Source organism: Crocodylus siamensis, chromosome 2, assembly GCF_052110815.1.
Source record: "Crocodylus siamensis isolate JL-2025a chromosome 2, ASM5211081v1, whole genome shotgun sequence".
Classification (NCBI taxonomy): domain Eukaryota; kingdom Metazoa; phylum Chordata; order Crocodylia; family Crocodylidae; genus Crocodylus; species Crocodylus siamensis.
In genome coordinates this window covers 202490124-202507967 of record NC_143396.1, presented here as the reverse complement: position 1 = coordinate 202507967, position 17844 = coordinate 202490124, and the positions used below count along the sequence as shown (strand labels likewise).

The 17844-nt window shown below is 40.7% G+C and overlaps 1 protein-coding gene across 3 annotated transcripts in view; it reads left to right on the top strand.

Annotated features, from left to right (window-relative positions):
* The window catches only part of ANO3 (anoctamin 3), a 293639-nt gene that overhangs the window by 266989 nt on the left and 8806 nt on the right, over nt 1–17844 (top strand). For all 3 annotated transcript variants that reach the window (XM_090032834.1, XM_090032833.1, XM_090032832.1), the window contains 9 exons: nt 1842–1878; nt 7260–7371; nt 9343–9400; nt 10617–10714; nt 12780–12925; nt 13038–13190; nt 13545–13692; nt 15647–15727; nt 16690–16795. In XM_090032834.1, the coding sequence (XP_089888960.1) occupies nt 1842–1878; nt 7260–7371; nt 9343–9400; nt 10617–10714; nt 12780–12925; nt 13038–13190; nt 13545–13692; nt 15647–15727; nt 16690–16795 (939 nt within the window). The remainder of the gene's footprint in view (nt 1–1841; nt 1879–7259; nt 7372–9342; nt 9401–10616; nt 10715–12779; nt 12926–13037; nt 13191–13544; nt 13693–15646; nt 15728–16689; nt 16796–17844) is intronic.

Below are 17844 nucleotides of genomic sequence, written 5' to 3'. Positions count from 1 at the left end.
TGTTAGTTTTCAGTAATTTAAGTTGCTTGAGACATTCTGGTACATAGTTTCACTTTAACCATTTCTCTATTAAAATGCAGCTTTAGTGTACATCCAGTCGTTATATTCAATTGGCCTAACCAGGGTTAGGTCAAAGTAAACATCCAATTGTGCCCCAATTCAGAGGGGTTAAATCAGGCAAAAAATAGCGTGCCTGATGTAAATTAGTTTGCCTGAGTAGGTGTTCTAACTTAGATTGAGAAAGGCTGTGCAAAGCTTTGGGTGCTGATTTGATTTGGAGGAGATTCGGCCTGATTCAGTAACTGAATCTCTGAATATGAGTCAAATCAGGAGACAAATAAAAAGGTCCTAATTGATTTGAAGCTCTCCGAATTGATTTTTAAAAAATTCAGAGAGCTTTGGAGAGATTTGGGCAGTTCCTGCTTGCCACTAAAGGGAGGTGGACTCAGACTCCATGCTGATAAGTAGGGGGCAAGGGAGGGAGGGCCACTGGAGGGGGGGAGGGGACCATGGAGGGACACCACCAGGCCCCATCCCCTGCCTGCTCCCCCAGCTCCCCTGGGTACCCCTGACCCACTCTCCCAGCACCATTAATGGCTGCCTCACCCAACCCCAGCATCCCAGCTCTTAAAAAAAAAAAGAAGCCCTGCACTCACCAGCCCCTGCCAGGTTGGGGGGAGGGTGATCAGCACTGCCGCACATTGCCCTGTGCTGCATGGGGCCCTGCCATGAGCCCCAATCCTCTGCCTGCTCTCCCAGCCCCGTGAAAGGCTGCCCTGCCTGAGCCCAAGCGTCCCAGCGCTTTTTAAAAAAAAAAGTCCTGCACTCACCAGATGCTGCAGCAGCCATCAGGGCTTCTGGGGGCTTGTAGCAGACTCCCCACATGCAGCATGGGGCAGTGGGGGGCATCAGGGATTCCTCCCCCCCACACCTGGCAGGAGCCGGTGAGTGTGGGGCACATTTTTAAATTTTTTTTTAAAGAGCTGGAACACTGGGGCCATGCAGGGCAGCCATTGGTGGAGCTGGAAGAGTGGGTGGTGGATAGGGCCTGTTTGATTCAGAGATTCAGCTGAATTAATTCAGGACAGTGATTTTAATCACCTAATAGAATCACTGTCCCCCAAATCAGCCAAATCCAAATCCAAATCAAATAACTAGCTGCTTCACAGGTCTAGTGGGGTTAACCCAATATAGGAAAAGTTTAACCTGATCTTGCAGATATTTGAACATGCTTGTACTGCAGTCCCAAGGCTGGGAATACCCACTTGCTTGCCTCAGTTCTGTGGCTGCACGAATCCCACCCCACTCACCGTCCCCTTCCTCCCACCCAGCTGGGTTATGTTTAGCCCCTCTAACCTCTTTTTCCATCATGCAGACCAGCCAGACCCCACAGACACCTACTCACCCTTCCCCAGCCCTGAGTTACTAAGATCAGTAAGTTGTGAATGCCTGTACATGCTAGTACTGAGAGCAGCAGACTGAGGTACACACTTGCACCATGTCTAGCTATAGGCAGCTTAAAGTAAGCTGTAAAGCCTGGGTGCAGCAAATGCTTATTTGCGTCCTTAGGGCACGTCAGAAGTGTTCACACAGATGTACTGAATTCTTGGTAGACTATGGAAATTAATTTTTTATGACTTATAAAGCCAGTCACCAAGCGAGTTCTAAATTGCAAATAGGTTATGGGGATTCTCTTGGATAAAATGTATTTTCATTTTTATTTGGCAAGCCAGTTTAATACTTGTTCACCCTTCAACATTAATGTTATGCGTGTTATTTAATGGATGTGATATTGAATGATAAAAATATTTTGTTTATGTTATTTCTTATTTATATTTCAGGTATATGAAAAAGTTGCTTATCTTCTAACAGATTTAGGTAGGTTCATCATTAACATTGCCATTCCACACAACTTATAGTACTTGCTTTTAATTAAAAATAGTTTAAAGATTTGTTAAACTGTACAGTCACCTGGTAATATTTCACAGACCTTTCATTGCCAAGCAAACTGAGACCTTCTTTATTATGTATTAAGAAAAGCAAAGGGAAGGAAGAGAAAATAATTCATCAGTAATGCCAGATCTGGAGACTGTCAAGCCCTGGGGAGGTCTAGATCAAAGATGAGCTGTGCAGCTGTGTCTCCTTGCTAGAAGACAAAATCATCATGATCAATTTGGATGGATTCTGTTTATGCAAGGAATCCCACTGAATTGGGTGAAACTCCTTGTGGATGCAGGAATTCATCCCCCACGTGGAATTTCACATTAAAAGTTTTAAAGTTCTTTGGTAGACAGGTAATTAATATTAACCAACTACAGCAGATTTAGTATTTTGTTCCCTGGAATAAATTCTTTTCAATTATTTACTGTTTTCAATGAGAACTAAAACAGGAATAACTCCATGCCTTTTTTGTATTCAAGGTCACTGATGAAAAAAAAAAGGACTGATGTATTGGGTCTTGATTATATGTATCTGTTGTTTTCAATTAGTGAATAAATACTGACCACTCTTTCTTAGACATACCTTCTAATAAGAGTGCTTGAGAGCCAGATTTTTAGTTTATGAGAAAAGCTGAAGAACATCAGTATCACAGACTGAATTGGAATTCAGTCTGAATTTCCAAAAAAAAACTTTAAAAAATTGTTTGAAATTTTTGTCATAAAAAAGTCACGGTATCACATTCGGAAAATATTGCAGTGGAAACTTCCATCTTTAAAGTGCTGTGTTTTTTCTAAACGGAAGTCTATCAAAATAGATTCATTCTCATTGAAATATTTGGTTTCAATGAACTGGCATTTCCCGAAGGAAAAATGTTCAGTCAGAAAAATTTCAGCCAGCTCTAACTCTCCCTTATTCAACTATTTATACCTAAGTCTCTTGTCATTATTCAATCCTACAAGTGAGCAGAGAGGATGCCTTTTTAAATATATCATTTAAACCAGATTCAAAACAGAACATGAAATATTATTTTATTTTTAATATTTCCTATTATATTTTCTCTCCAATTTAATATGATTTTGCTGGTCACATTGTTAACAAAAATTATAATCTAAATTTAACAGCTCCCCTTTCTGGTGATAAGATTTTTGTGCACGCAATAATATTCAATAAATTGTGTTTATCTATACATTCCCCTGACAGTTGGAGCTAAAGGTTTGGTGTTCACATTTGACAGTAGTGCTTCTTATACCAATTCTTGTTAAATGTACAAGTTAAAAACAACCGTGGTACGTTGACAACCATCTTGGGTTTGTCCAAGTTATTAAGATATTTCAGTAGAGTCTTGTGCCAATTTAAACTCAGATTTTCGTTTTAGAAATATTTCAATCTAAGCATTCCTTGGAGACTGCAAGGAAATAAAAAATAATAATAAAAAAAACCTTTACATATGTATCGCAGAGCTGAATTTTCTTAGTTCATGAAAACACCTTTTTGATATCTTGGCAGTTCTGATGCAAATAGTATAGCTTTTGTGATCTTCCTCCTCTGGGTTCCCTGCATGCTGGATCCAGCACCTGCTTCAGCTGGTCTGGGACCCAGGCTGCATGCAGAGCCTGCACTGAAGCAGCTGGAGTAGGTGCTACATGCAGCTCATGTCCTAGACCAGCCAGAGTGGGCGCCATATGCAGGTGTGGAGGTGGGAGATTTGTGGGCCTGATTTGGCTGGTCATCTGGCCTGTGGACCAGTTCCATGCCACTTTTGACATGCCTGGTGTGCTGTATCCAAAAAGAAGACTGAATGATTTCAAAATGTTCATGAAAAAAATGGTATGTGGTGAATTTAATAAATATAATAAAGCCATCCCCCCACCCCCAACTCTGAAATCAGCAGCTCTGTTGCATGATAGCATGATAGCTCTGCTGTTACTATTTAGGAAGCTAAGAGAGCCTTGGCCCATTGTTCTTCACTTTACAGGTGTTAACAATCATCTCCCCTTTTTAATGGTCATTCCACTAATCCAGATAACCTATTTTAGGGCAACTTTGCTGTCTACTAGGGCTTCCTTTTTTACAGTACCTGCTGTTTTGCCTCCTGGCCTCTTACCCTGCACCCAAGACCCTCATTTTAATTTTCAGCAGCTGGCCAAGACAAGCCTCTAAAATTTAGGACTGTCCTGGCCAAACCAGGATGTGTGATCATCCTTGTTTACAGTAATGTGAAAAGAGTAGGAGTGAGGAATTAAATACAACAGGGGTAATCAACCCACGGCCTAGACCTGCCCCACAAAGCCAAGCTATCCAGCCCACAGCACTTCCCACAGGTTTGAAAAGTTGATGGCACAGGAGCAGTGGCAGCAATTGTTGCTCTCTTGCTGCCGAATTTCCAGACCTGTGGGAAACCCCAAAAGCTAAATAGCATGCTAGATTCCTGTGTAGAGGTGGTCTGGGACTGATCTGGATACACCAAGCCCAACTCAAGGAAGCAACCCCAGATTTCAGGAGGGCAAACTTCACCGAGCTAAGGAGACTAGTCAGGGATGCACTGAGGTCCCAGAGGGGAGGAGAGCCAGGTGTCCAAGGAGAGCGGTTGCTCCTCAAGGAGACGATCCTCCAAGCTCAAAGAGAGGTAATCCCTACAAGGATCAAAGGGAGCAGGAGGGCACACAAGCCCCCATGGCTCACCAAAAACATCCAGGAATGTCTCCTAGCTAAAAGGGAGGCGTACACCCAGTGGAAAAGAGGGGACATCACCAGGGATGATTATACTGCAGTTGCTTGGGGATATAGGGGGGCAGGCAGGCAGGCCAAGGCAGAGATGGAACTGGGACTAGCTTCCCAGATTAAGGACAATAAGAAGTTCTTCTTTAAATACACAGGGGGTAAAAAGAAGGTTCCGGGTAATGTGGGGCCCCTGCAGGACACGTTAGGAAACTTGGTCATCACACCAGACAATAAAACCAACATATTTAATGATTTCTTTGCCTCCATCTTCCTTAGCAGGGACCGGAACAGTCACCCCCCTGCTGGGCCCCCCTCAGGCCCCAGGGGAGGCACACATAGGCCAAGGGTTATTGAGGAACTAGTTAGGGAGCTTCTGGAGGGACTGGACATGTTCAAGTCAGCTGGTTCGGACGATATCCACCCTAGAGAACTAAAGGAATTGGCGGAGGTCATTGCAGGACCCCAGCGCGGCTTTACGAGCACTCATGGTGCTCTGGTGTGGTGCCAGAGGACTGGAAGAGGGCCAACGTGGTTCCCATCTTCAAAAAGGAGAAGAAGGAGGACCCAGGAAACTATAGGCCAGTTAGTCTTACTTTGATCCTAGGCAAGCTGTTCGAGAAAATTATGCTGGCACACATCCGTGAGGGGCCAGCAGGGGATTTCATGCTTAGGGGCAACCAACACAGGTTCATCAGTGGCAGGTCCTGTCAGACCAACCTGGTGGCCTTCTATGATCAGATCACCAAATCCTTAGATGCAGGGGTAGCAGTGGACATAGTCTTCCTGGACTTTCGGAAGGCCTTTGACACTGTCTCTCACCCTGTTCTCATTAAGAAACTGGGGGACTGTGGTGTCGACACCCACACAGTCAATTGGGTTGCCAACTGGCTGGAGGGCTGCACTCAGAGAGTGGTGGTGGATGGGACATTTTCAGCCTGGAGGGATGTGGGCAGTGGGGTTCCGCAGGGCTCGGTCCTCGGGCCCGCACTGTTCAACATCTTCATCAGCGACTTGGACGAGGGGGTAAAAAGCACCCTATTCAAATTTTCTGATGACACTAAGATGTGGGGGGAAGTGGGCACTCTAGAAGGGAGCAATAGGCTACAATCGGACCTAGCCAGGTTACAAGGGTGAGCGGATGAAAACAGGATGGGATTCAACACTGACAAGTGCAAAGTGATGCACCTGGGGAGGAACAACTGGCACCATAACTACAGGCTGGGGAACTCCCTTCTTGTCAGTACAGAGGCAGAAAAGGATCTTGGAGTGATCCACCCCTTCTATGCGGCACTGGTCAGGCCACAGCTGGAGTACTGCATCCAGTTCTGGGTGCTGCACTTCAAGAGGGATGTGGACAACATGGAGAGGCTCCAGAGGAAGGCCACTCATATGATCAGGGGGCAGCAGGGCAGGCCTTATGAGAATAGGCTACGGGACCTGAACCTGTTCAGCCTCCACAAGAGAAGGCTGAGGGGGGATCTAGTGGCCTGTTACAAACTAGTCAGAGGGGACCAGCAGGCACTGGGGAAGTCCCTGTTCCCCTGAGCACTGCCAGGAGGGGCCAGGAATAACAGTCACAAGCTGGCAGAGGGTAGATTTAGGCTAGATATCAGGAGGAGCTACTTCACGGTCAGGGCGGCTAGGATCTGGAACCAACTTCCAAGAGAAGTGGTGCTGGCTCCTACCCTGGGGGTCTTTAAGAGGAGGTTAGACAAACACCTTGCTGGGGTCATTTGACCCCAGTAATCTTTCCTGCCATGGCCGGGGGTCAGACTAGATGATCTACTCAGGTCTCTTCTGACCCTAGAAACTGTGAAACTCAAGGTGCTGTGGGGACCAATCCCTGATCTGACTCTGCCAGCTTAGTATGCAGGCTTGGATGCAGCCTACAGACCTGGCCCTATGCCACTCATCTGGCCCATGGTACTAAAAGGTTGAGCACCACTGGAATAGAAAATGTGTCATTCTAATTTGCATATTTACCTTTTCATCAAAAAAAAGTAAAGGACCAAGTAATTCTTTCTATTTCTCATGCCTGTAGGACATGCACATAGAAGTGGTCTTGAAGAAAGGGCATACAGAATTTTAGCGTGAAGATGTTTGTGCGAGAAGCCAATTGAAAAAGAGCAGTTATGATTACCTGTTGTTTCTCTGTTCTGCCATCCTTCTCTATTTTGCCACCATGTATTAATAGGGCTAAGCTCTGTCATGAATATTGGTGGGAAGAGTCAAACATCCCATCATAGTACTAAATTCAAGAGTCAATGCAACTTCAGAAAGAGTCTATTTACAATTCAGTTCCATCTTTTTCCCATGCATGGTACAAAACAGATCATATCTGGAAGTTTGAGGAACTCCAATTGCGTACTCTCCTAAAAAAAAGGACACCTTTATGTGAAGGGCACATCTGATGAAGTAGGTTATTGCCTACGGAAGGTCATGCCTCTTTGAGCCAGTCTCTAATGTGCTCCACTACTCTAACTTCTATAGGAAGGGTTTAATAGATTTGAAGTACAGCATTTTATCTGGGAACTGTAAGATGGCAGCAAATTGATTTTTATTTCTGAATGTGTCATATGTGTTGTCACTCCCTCCAGAGCATCCTAGAACAGATTCTGAATGGGAAAACAGTTTTGCCTTGAAAATGTTCCTCTTCCAGTTTGTCAATTTAAACAGCTCTATCTTCTATATTGCTTTTTTCCTTGGCAGGTAAGTTATTTATGGCCATTAAGATAAATAGTAGGGGAGTAATGAACATAGAATCCTTGGCATTAGATATTTCCTTGTGGTAACACAATAAGTTCTTTGAGATCTCAGATGCAATAAAGTTCCTGGAGTGAAATCTGAACTCAACATTTTCAAATATATGAAAAAATACAGGCCCTAGAATCTCTGCTCAAGAAACAACATAGCAAAAAAAAGTCTGATTTTGTTATTTAGATGCTGCATACCATTTACTGTTGACAATGATAGTGATTATGAGCACTCAAAACCTCTGAAAATAGTCATTCAGTGGGTACCTAGGCACAGAATTCTCTAATGTTCTGGTCAGGTATTTGAAAAGCGCAAAATAGCTCTTTATCCCTTTTTGTTCATATATCATTCAGTAGTTATCTTTCCTAGAAAACTAGTATAGACTATTGCCTGGTGGTTTTCATGCAGGATTGGGAATCTGTCCCTTGGGATTCTATATCTATAAGGCCTGTATTCGCTCCAGATTCGATTTATTCAGGGGACAGAAATTCAATTTGGTGATTCTAATCACTGTCCCAAATCAGTTTGGCCAAATCTGATTCAGAGGATTGGCCACTGCCGAATTGGCTGAATATCCAAATCAGATAGGCCCCATCCCCTGCCTGCTCTCCCAGCCCCATCAATGGCTGCCCCACCTGGTCCCAGCATCGGCTCTTAAAAAAAAAAGCCCTAGACTCACCAGATCCTGCCAGATGGGGGGGCAATCCCTGTTGCCCCCTGTTGCCCTCTGCTGCCCTGCACAGCATGGGGGGCTCTGCCAAGATCCCTCCAGAGGCCCCAGTGGCCACTGTGACATCCGGTGATTGTGTGGGGTTTTTTTGTTTGTTTTTTTAAAGAACTGGGAGCTGGTTTCAGGTGGGGCAGCCATGGGAGAGGCTGGGAGACTGGGCAGGAGAGCAGGGGAAGGGGGCTTTATTTATTTATTTATTTTTTTAAAGAGCCAGGAGCTGGGGCTGGGTGGGGCAGCCATGGGGGGCGGTCAGGAGGCACTCAGAGGGGCTGGGGGAGCAGGCAGGGAATGGGGCCTGGCAGCGGTTCCCCCATGGTCCCCCCCCATTCCTCCAGTCCCCCCTCCCTCGCCCCCTAATTACCAGCACAGAGTCTGGGTCCAGCTCCCTGTGGCAGCAAGCGGGGACTGCTCAAATCTCCGAAGCTCTTCGGAGAGCTTCGAATCACTTCAGACCTTTTTATTCGTCTCCTGATTCTATTCAATTTTGGCAATTTGGCTGTTGAATCAGGCCAAATCTCCTCTGTATTGAATTGGTACCTGAAGCTTCGTGCAGCCCGGGTATCTATCACTAATTCCTTATGTGTGAACTTGGACAAACCTGTTAACCAGGCTTCAGGTCACCATCTTTAAATTGGATCTGAGAATACTTGCCAACCTTACAAGAATATTGGAGATACTAATTAATATCTATAAAGTATTTTCAGTTGCTTGTTTGAAACAATTGAGTGTAATGATGCAGCTTCAATTAAAGATTAAACATAAAGAAAATCTTTTACTATTATACAATTATCCCATTTCATTGCTCACACACTAAACATCTTGAAAACCACAGGATCTATGGCAATCCTTTTTAGCTGTATCAGACACACACGTGCTGTCTCATCTCTACACATTTAGGGTGAGACATAGGGCCTACACCATATTTTGGGACTCTTGGGAGGTCTACTCCCAAACATGCCTAGGCTTTTGTTCTGCACATTATGCAGTGCACCTGAAAAATGTGAACCTTTGTCAAGGCTTGGATTTTGAAACACATTTTCTCCCCCTCTCCCCACTAGAAGTTTGGATCCCAGAATTTAGCGAGGAACTTTTATTGGAGTGTCATAGCAAGCAAGCTTTTTCAATGAATATGCAGCAGTTTCAATAATTCCAAAGAGCCTTGACTTTTCCCTAAGAAATAAATCTTATTTTTACAGATTTGCAGGCCGTCCAGGAAAGTACAACAAACTTTTTAACAGATGGAGACTAGAAGAGGTAAACAATCCCATTTTTCTGCCTCTGAACTTTTCATGTACAGAAAGAAAACAATGAAATGTTTAGAAGTAATCCTTTACAACTCTGAAGGATTTATTCTTCAACTGGAGAGTGGTGAGAAAAGATAAACCTTTGTTTATAGCAAAAGATGGGAAAACAGGACATACAGTTTCCTTTCTGAACTCAAAGCTATGCAGAGTAACTTTGGATGTAGCACTTACCTCTCTGTATATCAACTTCCCTATTTGTGAAGGCGTATATTAGTAGTTTCCTTTCTTATGGGTACATCAAGAGTCATAAATCATTCTTATCTGTGATGCATTTTGAGATTCTTGAATGGAAGGCACAAAGGAAATGCAGCCCATTTTTTGTTAAGAGATTTCTAAATTTGCCCCAAAATGAAACTATTCTTTTAAACAATGTTTACCAAGTTTCAAAGTTCAAACTACAGCTTATAAACCTTCTAAACAACTTCACGGATTTCAGTGAGGGCTGTGGTTACCATGACTTCTTTTTTTTAAGGTGCTTAAATGCAGTTTTTAGGAGCTGAACATTAGTGACCCAGGTCTGAAAAGATGGCTTCAGTGCAGACAGTATAACTCAATTAAAATGCATATTTTGGCCAACTGACTAGCTTAAGGCAGTCATAGTGGACTGAGCTAAATAAACATCTGCCTCTCAGTCACTGATATAAATGTATCTTATCCTGTCAAAGACTGTGTAGTGCTCCATTCTTTTGAATGTTTATTGCTCCATATGAAATGAATTAATGGCATTGTATAAAAGACAAGCCTCTGTACCACAGCTGTCAACCTTTTTGGCAACTTATCTCAAAAAAAATCAATGGGTATGGAGATATATCCATTCTATCACCTTTAGGATATGTTTGATTGTATCAGGAGTACAATAACAGAAGAAATGGCTTAGCTTATGCTGCCATCCATCTGTGATTAGCTGAATTCTAGGGATTTGTTAATCTGTTACTTTTCAAAAACATTAACATTTATTCTAAAGTTTTGTAAGTAAACCAAAAGAAAATTGTGCATCATAGTAAACTACAAAAACAGGAGCAGTTTGCCCTTGAAGTCAGTGGACAGAAGCTCAACAGAGTCAACCCTAAGAACTGAAGTAGTTCCCACACATGCAGACTGTGCATATACAAATAAAGGAATGCTTTAACATATGCAACAAGCAACCTGTTTTTGTCCCCCTGTAGTGTCATCCTAGTGGTTGCTTGATTGACCTGTGCTTGCAAATGGGAGTTATCATGGTTTTAAAACAAATGTGGAACAACTTCATGGAACTAGGCTACCCGTAAGTATAGTTGTTGGTTCGAAGCATATGAAAATGTGATCATGACCTAAGCAAGAGCAGAGAAAAACAAGAAATGCCATTTTGCTTAGGTGTGAGTGAGTGATTACTTAACTGTAAGTCTTCATGAAAATAAGCAAGCCAACATTGGCCCTATAACCCATGAAATACATGTGCCTGAAAACAGGCTCATGTTATAATCTTTGGAATTTATTTTTGCAGACTAGTCTGTGGCTTTTTAACATGTTATGCCAAGCAGCGAAGTCTTGCTCTAAGCAGCACAAAAGTGCAGTTTGGGAAAAATATAATAAAAGCCTGTGCCTTCCCCTGAAGGATAGATGCTATATTAAAGGAAAGAAAAATATAAATGGCCTAGTCTCTCTGCAATAACTATTTCAAGGAGACCATCCTTTCGTGAAGAATTTTCCTCTTTCACTGTACCTCCACATCATATGCTGTGAGTTTGTTATTCCCCAGTGTAACGTTAACAGCCACTCAGCAATAAGCTTTTTTAGGTTATTTTTATCCATCTGAAGTCTTTTACATTATTTAATTATCCTTCGCACATAATTTAAGCAGTGCAATTAGGCCAAAATTTTATACATCCCTCTTTAGGGAACTAGAAAAGTTGTCATGTTATTTTTCTATAGAAGAAAAAACTTTATCAAAGGATAACTTAGAGTTCTAGCCTTGAAACTGGCCAAGAGTCTTTGTTTAGTATGTTTTAGCAACCGGATGAAAATGTGGAAGCCACAGCATTGCTACTAAACATGAAAAACTGCATTAAAAAAAGATACACAAGGTATTAGACTTCCTATGTTCCAACCCAACAATATCTTAATGTCTTTATCTACTAAGTATTTTAAAACAAGCTTCCTCCCTTCTCTATTTGTTTTTACACAAAGCAATCATTTGACCATGAAGAAAAAACAATTATTTGCATGTAACATGATTGGGCAACTGAAGAGTAGAGAAGCAAACAATCAACTGAATTTGGAAAAGAATAATGGAAGATTGACAAACCTATGAAAGAGCACTTTCCAGCATCAGTCTGTTTTTGATTAAATGTAGATTTTTCCTACCTGATGTACGTGTACAAGAAACATATAACTGAAAAAAAGAGAATTGTCCCTGATTTTTTTCACATTCACTGAATATTACCACTGTTGGAATAACACTTAGCACTTACGTAACACTTTCAATCTGTGAAACATTCTGTAGTTATTAATATTCAAGTTTCCCTAGTGAGAGGACTTCTGCATGGCAACATGAAGACAGATCACACTCCTTCCTTATATTTACAGTTTCAGCAAAACCTTGTGCAGCACAGACTCTTGCTGAAGGAGAAAATTATTCTTTGAAGTGATTCTATGCTTGTATTTTTCTTAGGAAACAAGATATGCTATTCTGTACAACTCTAGTGATGTTATATAATTCCTTAGATTGTGTTTATTAAGAATAAAATAGCAAATGCTACACTTCATCTTCCCACCACCTCAGTAGCAATAAGTTTTGTTTTGTTTCCTTTGTTTTTCTTTCCCTTTTCTTTTTCCTTTCCTTTTTCATAGATTTCATAGACATTAGGGCTGGAAGGGACCTCATAAGATCATTGGGTCCAGCCCCCTGCCCAAGGGGCAGGAAGTCAGGGTTAAAGGATCGCAGCAAGATAAGCATCCAAATGTTTCTCAAAAATTCTTTTAAAATGTTTCCTTTCCTTTTTCCTTTCCCTTTTGTTCTCCTGTGTGCAAGACACTTCTATAGAACATTTATGCAAATTCCATATTCTAAGAATCCAGTATAAGGCCTAATGCTTCACATAATCCTTTACTAATCCTTTAATTTACAGTAGGATCCCTTAATGTAAAACAAGTTTCTTGAATGTCATCATCAAGAATATAGTGAAATAATCTTTAGAAAGCATCCCGGTAGGCATGCATTCTTCAGTAGCTGGAACAGTTCAAAATATGATTGCAAGGTCAGTATAGGATGATACCAGCAAACACTGAAAATTCTTGATCAGGAATTACTAATATCATCACAAGCTTTATAATCTGATTGTTTTACAAAGGTTACTACAGAACTGGTGGTCACGACGCAAGATCAAGAGAGGAGGGCAATTGCTGGAGCATAAAATTTCTCTACCTCAGTGGGAGAAAGATTGGAATCTGCAGCCCATGAATCTCCATGGATTAATGGATGAGTACTTAGAGATGGGTGAGGACATTTAGAAGTTTCTCAAGGAAATCAGAAACACCATTTGTTTCAAAGGTTTTATTTTTAAGACCATTTTTTGTGTCCATTTTCTAATAATATGACCACTTTCTAGTTTTACAGTTTGGCTTTACCACCATCTTTGTTGCTGCTTTTCCCCTGGCCCCTCTTCTGGCACTGCTTAACAACATTATAGAAATAAGACTTGATGCATACAAGTTTGTTACACAATGGAGGAGACCTATGCCTGCAAGAGCAACAGATATAGGTAAGAGGATTGCGGATACTTCAGTCTCATTTGTATGGAGTGTGGCCTATAGCACAAATCCGATTCGGACACAGCCTATGATCTCAGATATCTTGAGAACCTTAGCTGAATACTAAGCTGAACATGACTCAAGGATTGTTTCTCAGGAAGTAACAATCATAGGTTTAGAAGGGACTTCAAGGGTATTTTAGTATAACCTCCTTCACAGAGGCAGGATTTGCTGTTTCTAAACTACCCCACACAAGAAAAAGAATATAAAGAGGATGTAATTTAATTATGTACTATGATGATGAATAGGACAACTAGAAACATATTAAAAAATGACCTTATTATTTTGTTTTTATTCTTTTTTAGGCATCTGGTATGGAATCCTTGAAGGAATTGGAGTTCTGGCTGTCATTACCAATGCCTTTGTCATTGCTATTACTTCTGATTATATTCCACGTTTTGTCTATGCATACAAGTATGGCCCTTGTGCAGACCAAGGATACACACAGGAAAAGTAATTAAGACTTTTTATACTTGACTATATCAAAAAATGCCAGAAATTAAAATTTCGTTTTCTAGCATAGTTTTCTAGTATATAACAATATATAAGATTTAATTATATACCATAATATGTATTATAATAGTGTACATTTTATGTAATTATATCATCTATATATCATTCTAATCATATGTGTGTGTGATTGTAATCATATTATAAATCATTCTAATCAGCTTCCACCAAGCTGTCTACTTCAAATAATGATCTTTATTTAAAATCATAGCACCAAAGTGAAATGTGACAACTGTAGCTTAGTCATGAACTAAGGCAATGGGAAACTGAGAAACATGCAAGCATGTTTAATGTCCTAATGCAGGGGTTTTCAACTTGGGGTATGTGTACCCCTGGGGGTACTTTGGAAGACCCCAGGAGGTACACGGCAGCAACATGGAGAAGCCACCGGCACTTCCAGTTTCACTGCCCTCTTCCCTCGCACTCATCGACCGGCCGCCAGTGGTACCCCAACCAAAAAAGATTGAAAACCCCTGTCCTAATGTATGCTAGAATTCAAGAAAATACTATACAAAAATTACTTATGGCTCGTATTATATATCTAAGTTTTATGGCAAGGCATTTTACTACATCTTTCAACATGCAATATTAATTTGTGCAATTACATGAATTGTGTAATCTTGTAAACTTTTTCTTATTTTATTAACATGGGTCCATGCAAACCACTCTAAGGTTTCATTTAGTAACAATATTATTTCTGCTGTTGGGATTTACTCTTTTGTGTTCAGTTTTGTTTTATCCCATCCCTGACTCATGGCAAAAAGCCAATTAATTTGTTAATTGGACCTAGCACCTTTTCACTGATCAGAGTGGTTGTGGTCTTTGCCTCAAGCATTCATTAAAATCACTACCAGTTTGAAAGTTATTTTGGGTGGGAGCAAAAACAAAAAGCTAGTTTTATGCCATGTCAAAGTTCCAGCTGATAGTTTATTTTAGTATTATTTGGCTTTACAGATACACATTCACTAAGTGCATTTTCAGAATCCAAATTTGTAAATACATATTAGTATTTTATTATGTCTTATTTCCTGTTTTATAGTTTAGCCTGCAGCTCTAAATGTGGTTGTCATTGGGTGCAACAGCAATAACAGGTGTCTTTTCAGAACAACAAACTGATTTTCTGTGAGGATGACCACAAACTTTAAGCTTATAGGAATTATGATGGTAATATCTGATATGTGCATTGCAATGTCCTGGAAAAGTAGAATTTTGCCTATGAGTCTTTGAAAAAAATCACTTATAGTTCAGATGATAGCTCAGGAAGTATGGCTATATAAAAACCATGCTTTAAACTGGAGGCTAGAATTATGAACTGGACTGGATCATAAGTCATTATGTATTTATGGGCCTTGTCAAAAATTATCAAACTATGTTACCATCAGTATGAATTTAATTGCTAGTCTCCATTGTATTTGTTGTAGCTATTAGGCCAGAAGAGTCACAGTCTCTTTGACTTGATTGGTAGTACTGCTGAGAAACTCTGCAAAAAGATTAAATTATGCTCTCTGCAAGGAGATTCAGTTTAGATGCTTGGCCAAGGTGCTGTGCAGAACTTTGCTTTGCTACTGTCTGTCCTGTATGGATGGATAAACAATGAAGTTTAGCATCCAACTCCCTTGGGCATGAAAAGCTAATCTTAAAAAAAGTGTGCATGAAATGTTTACCTTGGAACAATGACTTAATGTGATTCATTCAGTTGTGATCTTATGTACCTCTGAAATTTTAAGAATGTTTTGCTCTGATCAACCACTGGTGGGGAAAAGCGATTTTCTGGGTGTACAATAATACTGCACATGCCTGAGTCATGGCAGAAGGGGAATGAAGCGTGTTTTCTGTACTTTATCGTAGGTAATCATTGTATGAAACACATACTGATAGTGTGGTGTCTTTTTTTCAGATGTTTAAAGGGATATGTAAATAGTAGTTTATCAGTATTTGATTTGAATGAACTTGAAATGGGATACTCAGGATATTGCAGGTATGTGATTGGAGGGAACCCTATTTATTACTGTGTTGGGCTGTTCTTGATTCTTTAAGAATATCCAATTATAAACTGACAGTCTCTAGCACATAATTAATATACTCTCAAAGTTTTGTTATGTTTTTTAAAGGAAACCATATTTGTTAGCATTTGCTTATGAGCTGTTTATATACAATTTTAACCTCCTATATGGCAGGGCAGTGTGCTCTAGTGAATGAGAACACTGAACAGCGAGTTGGAAGATCTGGACATTGTTCTGTGCCTCTCTGACTTAGTTTATACCTGTGTAAAATGAAGAGGTAGTGACTTCTTCATTTGTAAATTCCTTTGAAAGCTATAGTTGCAAAGTGCTATGTTAAGAACATTGTTGTTGTCATTGTTAAGTTTCTAGGTTAAATCCAGTCCCAAGTCCTGTGGTTAGTGGCAGCAATGCATGAAGAATGAGTACAGGGTATGCAGTAGAAATGAACAATAAAGTCTGAAGAAGACAAATTTGGTTTTAACTGAATAAAGCTGTGAATGTTTTTGCTACCAAACTGTGCAAGAGAAACTCTTCTGGTTCAACAGTCACTTGACACTTAGGCTAGGTGAGAAGTTTTGGACTTGAACAAAATAAAGCTAGCCTTAGTTTTGAACATTCTCTGAGGTTATTTTACCAGTGAAGTTCTTTTAAATGAACTGCTGTATTAATCACTGCATTGTTCAGTACTCATACCCTATGTCAATTATTTCCCTCCATTTCTATTTAATTGATTTTGAAGTAGGCATATAGTTATTGTACATCCTCAAGCCTTGTTATTTAGACTGAAATGTTATTCCTCATTATTCAGTCATATTTTAAACTCTTCTCCCTTGCCTGCCATTTTGGTTTCCCTTCTTCTGGGGTTACCTCTCTTGTGTTGTATTGTGCAGGATTTTTGAACAATCTTATCAGTGACTTTTCTTTCTTTCTGTTACAGGTATCGGGATTACCGAGCACCACCGTGGAGTTCAAGCCCTTATGAATTCACCTTGCAGTTCTGGCATGTCCTTGCTGCACGACTGGCTTTCATCATAGTATTTGAGGTTAGTCATGTATTAGTACAGAAATGCTACTTTTATACCAGCTTAAAGATATCCTATGTCGGGTCAATGAATAAAGTTTAGACAAGGTGCTTATGCTTTAAGCTCTGTGAAGAAAAAAGAAAAGCCGGAAAATGCCAAATCTGGAAAATGATGGAATAAATTATATATTATTCATTAACATCAATTTGTTAGTATCTCTGTAGCAAAATGAAGGTGCAATTATGCCATATGTTAATTTACCCATACAAACCAAGTTAAACTAACAAAGGCTGCCTATACATGTGCTCAGGGGTGTGGGAGGGGGGCATTTTAATTAAAGCGGTTCCCAGAGAGCTGTTCTAATTAAAATGCCACTGCATCGTGTGTATTAAACTCCCCACATATTTAAAAATGGCTCATTTAATAGGGGCTTATACACATGACACTATGGCAGTCCTAGAAGGTTCTACTTAGGATGGGGACCAGACTTGATTAATCTAATTATAACACATTGGAACACATGTATACTAGGGCTGTGCAAAATTTCACCAAGGGTTTTGTTGCCATGCTGTTTCGACATGTTTCAAGCTCGAAACAGTGAGATCAAAAGGCTTCAAAACAGCCTCAAAATGAAATGAGGGCACTCAAAACATTTCAAAAGTTTCTAAACATTTCACGTTTTAAAGCTGGGCTTGCTTGCAGGGAAACAGAAGCTAAGGAGAGGGAGCGGAAAGAGAGCGGGGAGGACTACTCTGATATTAACATGTGTAGTTGGCCAGTGACTGTGATCCTTTCCTGAGGTCCCTTCCAATCCCAGTGCTCTAGGGGAGGGTTGGAAAAAGAGCTGCACCTTAACACACGCACACACACGTGCACACACACACACAATCACATATGTCACTAATTTTGCTTGTCAGCAGCTTTAGGTACAGTTTCCCAGAAACCCCTACATCTATATCCTTGAAACTTGGCAAGCTTCATGGCCTCAGAAGGGGCTACCATCTCCTCAAGTTTCATCCAAATCAGGCAAGAATTGACAAAGTTATAGGCAGTTTTGTGCTTCCCCATTA